Raw genomic sequence first — 13,919 nt, 5'->3', positions numbered from 1 at the left:
CCAGTAAATAGAGTCTACTGCTCTGCCATCATCAATCTCCTTCGTAACTTCCTCAAAAAACTCAATCAATTTTGTGAGACACAATTTTCCTCACATAAAACCAGGCCGACTACCCTCAATCAGTTTTTGCCTCTCAAAATGTCCATAAACCCTATCTTTTAAAAATCACCTGCATGAATTTAACCACAACTGCATTCAGACTCACAGGTCTGTTGTACCCCAGTTTCTCCTTACAACTTTTCTTAAAGGTACAACATCAGCTGCCCTCCAGTCATCAGGCACCTCACCCATAGTTATAGATGATGCAAATATTTCTTCAAGGGGTCTGGCAATTTCCTCCCTTGCTTCCCAAAATGTTTTAGGATACATTAGATCAGATCTCCAAGATTTATCTACCTTTCTATTCTCTAAGACTACAGAACTTTCTCTTCTGAAATGTGAACTATTTTTAAAGCATCAAAATTTATTTTCATGCATTCTCTAACCTGTCATTATCTGTTTACCATTTCCCATATTAATACCTTTCTCTTTGCTCTTGAATCAACACCTTGACTTTCCGCATGTTCTGAAGCCTGACATCAGGGCAGTGTTCAGTGGCAGAGAGAGAGTTAGTATGAGGTGGGAGAGAGAAAATGTGGCACTTATCCTGGCACAGTGGAGAAGATCATTATCTTTTTGAGGCACTACAGGCCATCTGATCTCACAGTGGAGATGGCACTGACCTGGGCAGCAGCCTCAGACTAGGCTGGCAGGGTCTGATGGCACAACACCCTTTGCCAGTCCACAAGAAAGAGTGCCTCCTCTGCACCAGTCCCTCTCCCAACCAGGATAGCAGTGCCATCTTCCCATTCTCTGAGATGTTCAGTTTCTGTCTGTCAATGAGCAGGGAGTCTTTGCAATGTCAGTGGTTTGAGGTGCACTGTGGTGTCTAAGGATGACACAGTTGCAAGGACTGTTGTTCTTTGGGTGGATCTCCACTGAATGGCGGGCTGTTCTGTGGGCAACACATGATAAGATGGGACAAAAGTTGGACGTAAGAGACTCCACTCGTATGGGTTAGTCACTTAATGCAATTTTAGAAAGATACGCTGCCGAGATCTCACTAGGCCTTGAGTGACAAACCCTCCAGTAAAGTGAACACAACTTTGTTTTAGCCAAAACATCTGGAAATCAGTGATAATTGCTTAAACAAAGTGATGGGAGAGAATCTTGTAGTAGAAAATATATTGAGTCAGTGCGAAGATTTTGGTATCGCTGGTGGGAACATAAAACTAGGGACCATATAAAGAAAACAGTATTGATAAATCTAAATGTGGGATGAGAAGCAAATATTGCTTTCAGTGAATGGCTAAAATGTGGAATTTGTCACAACAAGCTGTGTTTTGGGGCCAGTAGCTTAAGTCCTGTCAAAAAGACATAACAAAATGAAGTCTGCTGAAAGACTCAGATTGGGTAAATAGAATGTTTGTATGTGGAGCATAAACAACAGAGTGGCCTAGTTTGGTTGACGGCCTGGTTCTCTGCTGTTGGCTTTGTTGGAATTCTGTGTCTTGCGAATTCATGTAAATATAGAATTTTCTAACTTATTCCTCAAAATGTGGAGAAAAATCTCCAATACATTACCTCTTTTGTACATTTTTATTAAATCAATATGATACAATAGCGTGCTGCTGTTCCAATAAAGCAATTGTCAAATTGGTTTTGCATGCCGAGTATAATGTAACAAAATTATATTGGAAAGAATTTTGAAGACTAAACAGCAAACTTTTTGTCGTTAAATTATTTATTGTTTTCTTGAAACTTAATTAATCTAATTGAAATCCTATTTGTCATTCCATGGAAAAGTGAATTGTAAATGTTATATACAAACCACAGAAGAATGGATGTGAAGATTATTTGAAACAGTAGTAGTGTTAGATATAATGATGCTATTAACCTGCATGTTCCTCTTTCATTGGAAACCATTGTTTCTCTTGCAAAAGGCAGTGGGATTGCACTTTTACCAACAAATGCCTGGGTGGGAGTCAAACTGAAAAGTGAATTTGATGTATTTCTTGGCTGCATTGACTCATTGCCAGTTGGACTTCCTGGAGTGTATGTAGTAAGAGTTGTTGGGGTTGATATGGTAGATGTTTCTACCTGTGGAACTAATGTGGACTGGTGTGTTGTATCCACAGTAGGATTGGTAGGTGAACCCACTTCCTGTTTAATCTCAGTCTCCAGTGATGTGCTCCAGGGTACTGTGGATGACCAAGGAATAAGAACCAGAAAAGATGGCGATAGCTTGGATGTTATGCTGGTAGTAGTAAAAATCATTGTTGTGGCTGTACTCACACTTGCTGTAGCAGAAGTTATAATTTCTGGAGTAGTGCTCTGTTCCGTTGTTATTGCAATACTGGGACTAGAAAATAATGTAGTCTCGACAGTAGTTGAAATTTCTGGAGTCGTGGTCAGTTTTGTTGTTGTTGCTGTTGTTGTAGTAAAGGGGGTCAATAGAAATGGAGTCACAGTTGGAGTTGGAATCTCTGCAGAAGTTAATAGTTGTGTTGTTGATTCACTTGTGATGATATTAAGAGCTGTTGATGTCGTCATGGATGAAGTAGATGTCACCAAAGTGCTGCTCTGTTCTGTTGTGATCACTGTTGTTATTGTGGAAATTGGAGTAGATACATAAGTAGTAACAGAAGAAGTTGAAATTTCTGGAGTTGTTGTCTGTTCTGATGTAGTTGCATAAGACGTTGATAATAATGGAGTCACTGCTGGGACTGGAACCTCTGTGGTCGTTAATACTTCTGTTAATAATTCAGTTGTCATGCTAGTGGAGGCTGATGATGTTGTCATGGATGCAGTTGATGCCACTAAAGTACTGCTTTGCTCTGTTGTGAACCCTGTTGTTATTGTGGAAATGGGGGTAGATACCCGAGTGGTCACACTAGAAGTTGAAATTTCTCTGGTGCTGAGCTGTTCTGTCGTTAGTTCCGTAGTAATTGTGCTAATATCAGTAGATGTCAACATGGCTGTGGTAGAAGTTGAAATTTCTGCAGTGGTGCTTTTCTCTGTTGTAGGTAAGCAGATCAGTTCTTCTTCCCTTAAAGAGTGAATATTACTTGCAAGACAACTACCAGGCATAAAACACTGCATCGCAGTATATGATTTTACTTTCTTTGCATGAGACTTCAACCAATTTCTAAAGTACAATAAGTGACAGTCACATACCAAAGAATTACCCAACAGGCTGAGTCCAGATGAAGCCAGATTTCCCAAATTATCAAATATTCCATGAGGTATATTAGATAATTGATTTAAATTAAGGTCAAGCTTTCTCAAATTGTGTAAGTTTTTAAAAATGTCTTTGTCTAAGGTAACCAGTTGATTTTTTTTCAGGTCAAGTTGAGTTAATTTCTCAAGGCCATTGAAAGCTTTCTTTGGAAGATGAGTAATCTGGTTCTCGCTCAATATCAGAGTTTTCAAATTAGGCAGTTTACTGAACATATCATCAGGAATAGTGATTAGTTTGTTTTTAGTCAGTGAAAGTTCAATAAGATTTGGTGTTAATCCAAATAAACCAGTAGGAAGATTTGAGAGCATGTTAGAATCGAGTTTCAATTTAGATATTTTAGTCAAATTACGTAAAAGACCAGGTGGAAGCTCTGTGATTTGGTTGTTGTTCAAATATAGTTTCTGTAAGTTAAGCAGTTTGGAAAAGATTCCAGGTGGGAGATGTGTCACATTATTATTTCCCAAAGAAAGTTCCACTAATTCAGGAAGGTTATCAAAAATACCTTCCTGGAGATCAGTGATCTGATTTTGGTAAAGTTTGAGGGATTTGAGTTTGGAAAGTTTATCAAATATTCCCCAAGGAAGATTGCTTATCTGATTTTTAGCCAACTGCAGTGTTTTAAGCTGTGTAAGTTTGTCAAATATCTGATCAGGAAGGACTTCTATTTCATTATCAAACAACCGCAGCTCAACCAAATTGGCAAGCTTATCAAATAATCCATTATCCAGGATATTGATCTTGTTTTCAGACAGGTAGAGGTTTTCCATTAGCAGAAGGTGGTCAAAAATTTCATTGCTCAATCTTTTCAATGGATTACCTGTTATCTCAAGGTGGGTCAGGTTAGTGAGACCATCCAGAGCTCCAATTTCTATTTTACGTATACAATTCTCATTAAATGCAAGCATTGTTAGTGAAGCTGAATAATTCTGAAGGTCTCCAGCTCTTACTATAGAAATGTTGGTGGTCAAAAACGTTAAACGAGTTGTATTTGATGGTATAATTGCTGGAATTTCAGTTATGAATTTCCCACTACAGAACAAGACACCTGAATGAAAGTCACACTTAGAAGTGGAATTGGCCAAACCACACAGTTCAGTAAAGAATAGAAAGCTCAAGAACTGTATCCAAGTCATTTTCCTGCAAAACAAAATAAGAAAAAGAAGATTTATGAAGTAAATACTTTCAATTTATTGAGCAAACCACAAAAAGAATAGAAAATTATGTTCATCATAAATCACATTTTTAATGCTTTTAAGAAGAGAGCATGATATTACTTTGATGATCATACTCAAAGTTATACCAGCGAGAAACTGCAAAGTTCAACTCCTTGTCAAAGAGTTTTGGCATGTGGTACCAACAGAGCATCAACAAATCTCATGCACATTGTGTCAATTAACGTTTAAATCACATGTCATTTTTGAACCACTATTTTCAAATTTACAGTCTCAGGTCACATCTTCCACTAAGCATGTAGGGCTGAATATGTGCTCTGAAGCAGAAATAGTAACCATCAGTGGTACTTAAAGAAGTTTCCTGATGATTAACAGTGTTCAGACACAACTCCTCAGATACTGAAGCATCTTGTACCCACATGCACCAGTCTGGACACTGGCTAAGTAAGATTCATTCCACACATCTGCCAGGTAATGACCAACACACTGGAATCTAACCATGAGCCTTTATATTCAATACCATGACTGTCACTGATTCAATCACCCTCAGTATCCTGAGGTTATCAGTAACTGGACTAGCCGTATAAATACCATCTCTCCAAGAGCAGCTCAGATATGGAATTTTACAGCATGAACACATCTCCTGATTCCTGTCCATCATCTACAAACACAACTCATGTGAATGAAAAAATACTTCAACTTCAACAACAGTCAAGAAATAATCATCAAAATATATCTCTCCTCATTTAATTTCTAATCCGCTTATAAATTCCCCCATACACACTGATGGACAGGAAAAGAAAGGTCTATGGGTAGAGGTGTGTTTGCTCAGATGGTCCTCCTGGTTTTCAAGAAATTCTGCTTATCACCCTCTTCTCCAACTGCATTCACTTGCTTGCAGGAGATATAAGGTGATTGATTTTCCTTCAATAAATCTTGGAATTTAAAACAGTCCTTTTCCATTTCAGTCCACAGTCAAACATTTACCAAAAGTAACAGATATGTTCTTTCGAACTGCTAGTCATTTCTCATAATCCCTCTTTGCTTCTATGACTGGCTTTTTCAAATTGGTTCTGATCATTTTGCATTCGGATTGTTCTCTATGTAATTTTTTTTTACCTGACACATATCATAACTTCACTTTGTGTCTCTTATAAATTCATAGATTCATACAGCGTCAAAAAAGCCCTTCAGCCCATCAAGTCTGCACCACATAACTACCAGTAACAGTGTGCTAAACCCAATTTCCTAGTCTTGTCCCATATCCTTGAATGTTGTGATATTCGATGTACTCATTCAAATATTTTTAAAAATATTTTCCGGCCCCCACCAACTTCCCAGGCAGTGCATTCCAGATTCCACCACTCACTGAATGAAGAAGTTTTTTTTTGCAAATCCCCTCTGATCTCCTGCACCTTACCCTCAATCTATGCCATCTCGTGATTGACTCCTCAACTAAGCAGAACAGATGCTCTCTCTTCAAGTTGCCCATATCCCTTAAAAATCTTATACACCTCAATCCTGAACCCTCTGATTCTTCTTTGCTCTAAAGGATACAATCTGAGCCTGTTTAGTCTCACCTTATAGCTCAAATTCTCCATTCCAGGAAACATCCTAGTGTACCCCCTCTAGTGCTATCACGTCCCTCGTGTCGTGAGGTGACCAGAACGCACAGTACTCCAGCTGTGGCCTGACAAATACTCTGTACAACTCCAACATTTCCTCCTTGCTCCTATACTCTATGGCACAGCTGATGAAAGCAAATGTCTCATATGCCTTATGATCCTAATCATGTGCTCTGCCGACTTCAGCGATCTGTGAATAATTACCCCAAGCTCCCTCTGAGTCACCCATCTGACCAACCCATCTATATCTTCCTGTCACCTACAACCATCTTCTTCACTATTAACCACTCTACCAATCTGAGGAAGGGTCAACAGACCTGAAATGTTTACTCTGATTCCTCTTCACAGATACTTGCAGACTTGTCGAGATTTTCCAGCAATTTCTGTTTTCTCTACCAATCCTGGTGTTGTCTGCAAATTTGCTTTACATTCACCCACATTTTCATTTAAATCATTTAAGTATATAACAAACAATAAGGGTCCCAGTATTGATCTTGGTAGTACATCGCTGGATACCAGACTTCCGTCACTCAAACAGCCTTCTACCACTTTCCTTTGTGGCCTATCACTGGGCAGGTTTCTGATCTATCTCACCAAGTTTCTCTCTATTCCATGTGCTTTAACCTTCTCAATCAGTCTCCTATGTGGGAACTAATCACAAGCTTTGCTCAAATACATGCAATCTACATAAACTGAACTTCCCTCATCAACACACTTGATCACATTTTCAAAACATTCTGACAAATTTGTTAAGCATGACTATCCCTAATTAACCCATGACTTTCCAAGTGTTTATTAATTCACTCATTCAGAATTATCTCCAATAGATCCCCCACCCCTGACATGAGACTCACTGGACTCTAATTTCCTGGTTCTTCTAAACCACCCTTCTTAAAAGGTAGAACCACACTTGACATTCTCCAATTCTCTGGCAATTCCCTTGCGACCAGTAAGGAATTAAAAGTTTCTGTCAGAGACCCTGGCATATAATTCATCTGGGCCAGGGGATTTGTCTGTTTTTAAGCCTAACAGAGACTGCAATGCATGCTCATTTCATATGTCAAACTGAGCAAGTATCTCACAGTCACTTTTCCTGAATTCTGTTCATACGTTCTGCTTCCCCAGAGTGAACACTGAAGAGATGTATTAATTGAAAACTCTTCCAATATCTGAGATAACAAGGTGTAGAGCTGGATGAACACAACAGGCCAAGCAGCATCAGAGGACTAGGAAAGCTGACTTTTTGGGCCTAGACTCTTCCAATATCTTGCAACTTCACACACAGGTTGCTCCCTTGTTCTCTAATGGGCCTTAATCTTTCCCTGGTTAGCTTCTTCCCTTTAATGTGTTTATAAAATATCTTAGGATTCTCTGCAATCCTGTTAACAGGTTATTTTTCATGCCCCCTTTTGCTCTTGTAATTGTTTTCGTCAGCCCCCTCCTGAAGATCCTGTATTCCCCGAGGGCCACAGCTGAATTCCTCTCTTTGGACCTGCTAATAGCCACTCTCATCTTTCTTATCCAGTCCTGAATTGTCCTAGATACCCAGGGTTTTCTGAACTCATTGCTCCTACATTTCTCTCCAACGGGTACATGCTGGACCTGTACGCTGCCAAGCTCCTTTCTGAATGCCACCGCCCCCATTGGTCTCCTGTAGACTTAACAACAAAGATTTGTTCCCAGTCTACTATGACCAAGTGCTCCTTTATTTTAATTAAATCTACCCACCCTCAATTCAAAACCATCTTTTGCAGGGCATCTTTTTTCTTGTCCGGAACAAATTTAATCCATGCCATATTGTGCTTGCTATTGTTAAAATGTTCCCCTACTGACACGTCAAACACTTCGCTGTCTCTTATTGGGCCTTCAACATATTGATATAAAATTAACCCCGGATACACTTCAATAAATCTGGCCGCTTGAAACCCTTAACACTGTGACTATCCCTTTTTATACCTTCCTCTGTCTTGCCTAAAGATCTTGTACCCTGGAATGTTGAGTTGCCCATCAGCCCTTCCCTCAACCAAGTTTCTGTGATGGCAACAATATCATACTTCCATGTGTTAATCCATGCCATTAAGCCATCAGTTTTACCTATTACACACCTCGAATTAAAGATCATCCAGCCTTAACTTATTCATTTGACATTCAACATGGCTGCACTCACTGACTTGCTTCCTTTCCTGTAGCATGATGTGCCTCTGTTTCATCAATATTCTGTGTCCCCCTCCCCCGCAACACTAGTTTAAACACCTCCCAACAGTACTAGCAAATCCACCTGAAAGGATGTTGGTCCCAATGTGGTTCAGGTGCAGACTGTCCCATTTATACACATCCCACCTTCCCCAAAAAAAGTCCCAGCGATCCACAAATTTAAACACCTTCTTCTTGCACCAACTCTTGAACCAGGCGTTCATCTGTCCTATTTGCCTATTTCTAAAATCACTAGCACATGGCACAGGGAGTAATACAGTGATTAGAACCAATGAGGACCTATTTTATAATCTACTGTCTAGCTCCCTGAATTCTTGATGCAAGACCTCATTCCTCACTTGCCCATATCATTCAGACCAACATGTACCATGACCTCTAACTCATCACTCTCCTCTTTTAGCATCTTAATTTCTATCTCCTTTTCATCTCGGGAGCTCTGACCTTGCTTGTCCTACCTTTCCCTTTTGAGGGAAAATAAACTTAACTGTAACTGAACCATCTCTTACTTGAAGTACCCCATTTTTAACTATAGTCCAGCCAACCTTTCATTCCAGTTCACTTGGCCCAGCTCCATTCTTGCCACATTGAAATTAGCTCTCCCCTGTTCAATTATTCTTACACTAAGTTGTTCAGGATCAATAGAATGGCTCGACTGGAGAAAGTTTTTCACTCATTATTGAATGCTCCAGCACATGTTTGGCACTTAGTCCAAGAAACAGAAATCACTGTTGATCCACAGGAAACAAAAACCATAGGAATGTCACAGAACTACTGATGCTCATGGGAATGGTCAATAATGTGAGCATTTTTTAAATATACTCAACTCAAATCAATGAATGTCTGATACAACCTTTTTGCAGGAGTATGAAAGGTGCTGAAAACAGTAACAATAAGTAAATTTTGATCCTGGCTCACCATAATCCTCAGCTATTACTATTGTAGTGCCACTGTATCACCAGACTGGGAGTAGTCTTGGTCTGGACTTTAAAGAATGGTAAAAGAAGACTGGTTGACAATGCATCAAGGTCCTTCATTAGAACCAAATTGAGATCGTGGTTTGGAAAAAGAAGCGCTTGCAATAACCTGGGCATGCAACAAATTCTCTGTGTGGTGGCCAATGGGCCCAACTGGGCCCGATATCAAATTGACTAGAAACAGTTTCTGCAAGCAAGGCCTGATGGAATGCAATCAGGGTAAGGTTCCCACAAGTCAAAATCCAACAAGGACCAACCTAGGCCTAACTTGCATTATGAACAGAGGTGGTCGTCCTTAACAATGGGAGAGTCGTTATGACCCAAAAGTCATTAAGAGGTGCTCAGCCAGAACAATATTGAAAGACATTACGTTCGTGTATTCCTCAGTTTTGGTCAGAATTCTTAGCAACATGGAGTAATCATATCTTGAAAAGAGGATGGGTAAACTTAGTATGACCTGACCTAACCTCAATGCGTGATGTGACCCCTGCCCTGTGACTCCATTAGCTGAAGCCAGAGAACATTCCAAAGATGCTCAGAAAGTGGGCAGTAGAAGTTACAGCCAGTGGCCATTCCTTTAGCGAAGACCTGGACAGCAAAGAATCCTTGTGAGACCCAAATTTGTACCAAGAAGACCCTGAGTGCCCTGTTGATGCAGTTCAGTGAATTGAATCTAGAAACCCAATCAAGTTCATCAAAGCGGGTAGTTACGTGGTTTTCAGGCAGTAAGTCTAGTTGGGAAAATGTTAAATTATTTCTTTAATTTGAAGCTGTTTTAATAAAACCAAGTCTGAACTGCAGTCTCATAAAGGAAGAGCATTTGTTAAAGGGCATTTTTGAGGAATAAACTCAAAGTGTCCACATGGAATATTTCACAAGCAACAATCTTCTCGGATTGCAGTCCTAGATTGAAGCCAATCATAAGGCAGTAATCATTTTACAAAATATCAAAGAACACTTAAAAGTGCCAACAGAGATCCAAGGATTCAGACTGACCCAGATCTGTTATGATATTGTTGCTGAGCAGATACAGGGAAAAATATCAAACTGCTACTGACACTGGCAAAAATACACAGTAACTATCTACAGCAGGAAAAGAAGATCTTCATTGAAACTGTAGAAACACTTAGCTTCCTAACTACAAAACACATGCCAACAATGTCAAGCAAATCCACTTAATTCAAAAACATACAAAAGTTGCAGTCCAGCAGGAGTAGAAGGGAAGTGAAGAGGAGAAAGGGAAGAAAAAGAACAAAGAATGAATATGAGTTTGGAGAGTATGGATCCTTGATAATTTCAGACAAATCTGTACAAGAACAGGGAGATTAGTGAAGTAACCACAAAGATTAATAGTGTAAAAACAGAAACATTTGATGGGGTGATATATAACAGGATGTGTGTATAGAATTTGCGGAGATAAGAGAAAGATGCGGTAGGTGTGTCGAGTAAAGGGTTAACACTGGCACTAACTAGTGATCATGTACGCCGGAAGCTGTGTACCAATGATGTCGTGGGCAAATGAGAACATAGGGTTTCTGGGGAAGCAGCAGCAGTTCAAATATCATGTTTCACTGGAACGGGTATAGAGGGATTACCTTGAAATGTCTTCAGCTTACAGCCAGGTCTCTTACGTAGAGTAGTGCTGTGAAGATTTCACAAGCTGTAAAATCTGAGTGTGTGGTTTGCAGCAGCAATAAATTTACACTGTTGCAGAGAAGGTATGAATGTGAAGTCTGAGTCAAAGTGAATTAAGAATGTTGATAGATCGTGAAGAGGGGAGGTGGTAAATTAGACAGTGTGAGAGGTTATTGCTACGTTTGGAAGTATGTGGCAATCTCTGTCTTTGACCATGCATCTCAGATCGCTAAACCTCTAGCTGCATCCCATCCAAGTCCACTGACCCGTACAGATCATGATGGAATTGGCAGTGATAGTGCCTCACTAGAAGGCCTCCTGATCCCATGTAGATGGAAGACAACTCTCCTCCTGTCCAGCTCTAACATGAAAACTTCCAGCAATGCATTAGAGAAAACTAGAGCCCACTGCTTGCTGTATTCCACCATTTATGATCAATTAAATGCTTAGACTTTTCCAGTCTTCCGCAGCCATGTTCTGCACCTGTAGCAACCAGAATGTTCTTCCCCTTTAAGAGCAGCTGCTGGTTTTGAACTGTCCAGGGTCAATTTAGTGGTGTTGACCTTGTGCAAAACTGCACTGTATTGCTGCAGTCATAAGAAATAGGAGGAGTATGCCATTCAGCACACTGAGCCTTTTGGGAATGCCAGAACAATTCTCATTTAATTACAGGAAATCTTGCCAATTGGAGAAATTCAAGCTCTAGGTACCAGTGCAAGCAACAAGACTGCACTATACCAGACAGAGCCACAGCAAACACTAAGGATGATAGGCAGGGACAGAGGCAGGCGAGAACTATTAGTAAAGTGCAAAGAAAGTTATAGAGACCAGAACTGTAAGGAAAGGTTGAACAGGCTGGAGCGCGTTTCTGTAGAAAAGAGAAGGTTTCAAAATGCTATCATTTGTGACCTTTAAGAATACAGAATGCTTTGATAGGATAAGTAAATGAAAGGTGTTTCCAGTTTTCGGTGAGACGATACATGCAGACAGGCAAGTTTATATGTAATAAGGAATTCAATTCTTTCCACAAAGATACAACTTGTCTCACTGAGAAAATCTATACAGACCTTCCAAGAGTTTCCCATAAATACCTTCCATCCTAATTCTATTTATCATATCAATGAGGAAAACCACAGCTCTTTATATATTTTACTGGTGTTCTGTCATAAATAGTGCTGTGGACACTAACACCTCTTTGCGTGGTATTTATGCCAGTTCATAGATTCCATCATAAATTCAAGATGCAACCAAACGTGGAGTTAAAAAGAAGAATTTAGTTAATTATTGAACACAGGTTCGGGTGAACTATGGTAACTGAAAATTCTAATTATTTGGCGTATATCACTAACTTCATTCCAGCAACATCCAAGATCATATTCAACAGTCTTCTTTGTACAAATATCCATTCTTCTGATAAATAAGTTGTTAAAGTGACCAATCACTGAAGGCAGCACTCTATCAGCTGATTAACAAAAAATTGGAAATCCTGTCTTCTTGAGAATTTTTAAGATGTCATATTCTTGGTGAAAGCAAACTTTGAAAACAACACAAGTGGCATTTGATTTATGATTGTATTTGAGAAAGTTATTTGCTCTAAACCACTCAACTCAAAGAAGAGACTTAAAACAACCATTAATCCATTTTAATATTCTACAATGAGACTTACCTTGTTACTGAGGAATGTGCTTAAGTAAATGATTCAAATGGCATTGTTACAATTACGATCCACACGATTGAGAAAGTAAGAGTATATCATCCTCTGCCTGAAAACTCGTGATGAGGTTGTTCACTTCATTTGCAACGTATGCTGCCACACCCCTTAGTTTGATAAACTCATTGGCAACTAAAGATATCACAATCTAATCTATGCACCTTCATGTTTTGCTGTTAAAAGTTGTTCTTTTTTCTCTCCCTTCTCTTATGGTGGGATCGACTGGTTTTCCTGTTTGGTTCATGTAGTGCAGCACCTTTCCAGATAGTTTTTACGTCTTTGTCTTAAAAACGAGGTCAAAAGGCCATGATGTGTTAGCATATTGCCAAGGTCCAATTGACTGGGAGACCTAACAGTTGAATAAAAATGCCTTGGCCGAGTTAAAAAGGCAATGACAGAGTTCTGTTGCAGTTTCCAGTTTCCTGATGCCCTGGCGCCTTCCCCTCACTGTGAAGGGTATGAGCTGTAAAATGCAGTCTATTGCCTGTTGTGTGTGAGGGAGAGAGAGAGAGTGCGTATGTGTGTGTGTTTGTGTGTGTGTGTGTGGGTGTGGGTGTGTGAGAGAGAGAGTGTATGTGTGTGAGGGAGACAGAGAGAGCGTGTGTGTGTGTGTGTGTGTGAGGGAGAGTGTATGTGTGAAGGAGAGAGAATGCGTTTGTGTGTGAGGAGGAGAGAGAGAGAGTGCGTATGTGTGTGTGTGTGTGTGTGTGAGAGAGAGGGAGAGTGTATGTGTGTGAAGGAGAGAATGTGTGTGTGTGTGTGTGTGTGTGTGAGATTGCGTATGTGTGAGAGAGAGCGTGTTTGTGTGAGGGAGAGAGAATGTGAGACTTTGTGTGTGTTTCTGTGTGTGTGTGTGTGTGTGTGTGTGTGTATGTGTGTGTGTGTGTGTGTGTGTGTGTGTGTGTGCATGTGAGAGAGAGAGGGCTACATGAACTGAAGAGCTCTGTTGAGGCCATCCTCATGGGGACCGAACTTGGCGATCAGCCTCTGTTTGGCAACTCTGAGTTGTTGTGTATCCCGAAGTCTGCTTTGGAGGATGTTTACCTGAAGATTTGAGGCTGAATGTCCTTGACCATTAATGTGCTCCCCCACAGGGACGGAACATCTCTGAATGTTGATAGTTGCGCCATGTCCATTCATTCATTGTCGTAGCGCCTGCATGGTTTCACTAATATACCATGCCTCAGGGCACACATCTCTGCAGTGTCTGAGGTAGATAATGTTGGCCGATCCAGAGAAAGAAAATGCCATCAATGTATCTGGTATATAGCATTGGTTGGAGGTTCTGTTCGTAACTGTGTATGAAAA

At 40.1% G+C, this 13,919-nt stretch overlaps 1 protein-coding gene across 1 annotated transcript; it reads right to left on the bottom strand.

The window, feature by feature from the left end:
* Positions 1-1,765: 1,765 nt before the first annotated feature.
* LOC109931699 (carboxypeptidase N subunit 2-like) lies at positions 1,766-13,356 on the bottom strand. Its single transcript, XM_020530962.2, has 2 exons — positions 12,567-13,356; positions 1,766-4,417 (listed from the first exon to the last, which is right to left on the bottom strand). Exon 2 carries the CDS (start codon positions 4,411-4,413, stop codon positions 1,780-1,782), a length of 2,634 nt encoding a protein of 877 aa, XP_020386551.2. The 5' UTR covers positions 4,414-4,417; positions 12,567-13,356; the 3' UTR covers positions 1,766-1,779.
* Between the last annotated feature and the right edge of the window lie 563 nt (positions 13,357-13,919).

This window comes from Rhincodon typus, chromosome 13 (genome assembly GCF_021869965.1).
Source record: "Rhincodon typus isolate 14 chromosome 13, sRhiTyp1.1, whole genome shotgun sequence".
Taxonomy (NCBI): domain Eukaryota; kingdom Metazoa; phylum Chordata; class Chondrichthyes; order Orectolobiformes; family Rhincodontidae; genus Rhincodon; species Rhincodon typus.
The sequence above is the reverse complement of the archived record's forward strand: the minus strand, read 5'-3'. Positions and strand labels throughout refer to the sequence as shown.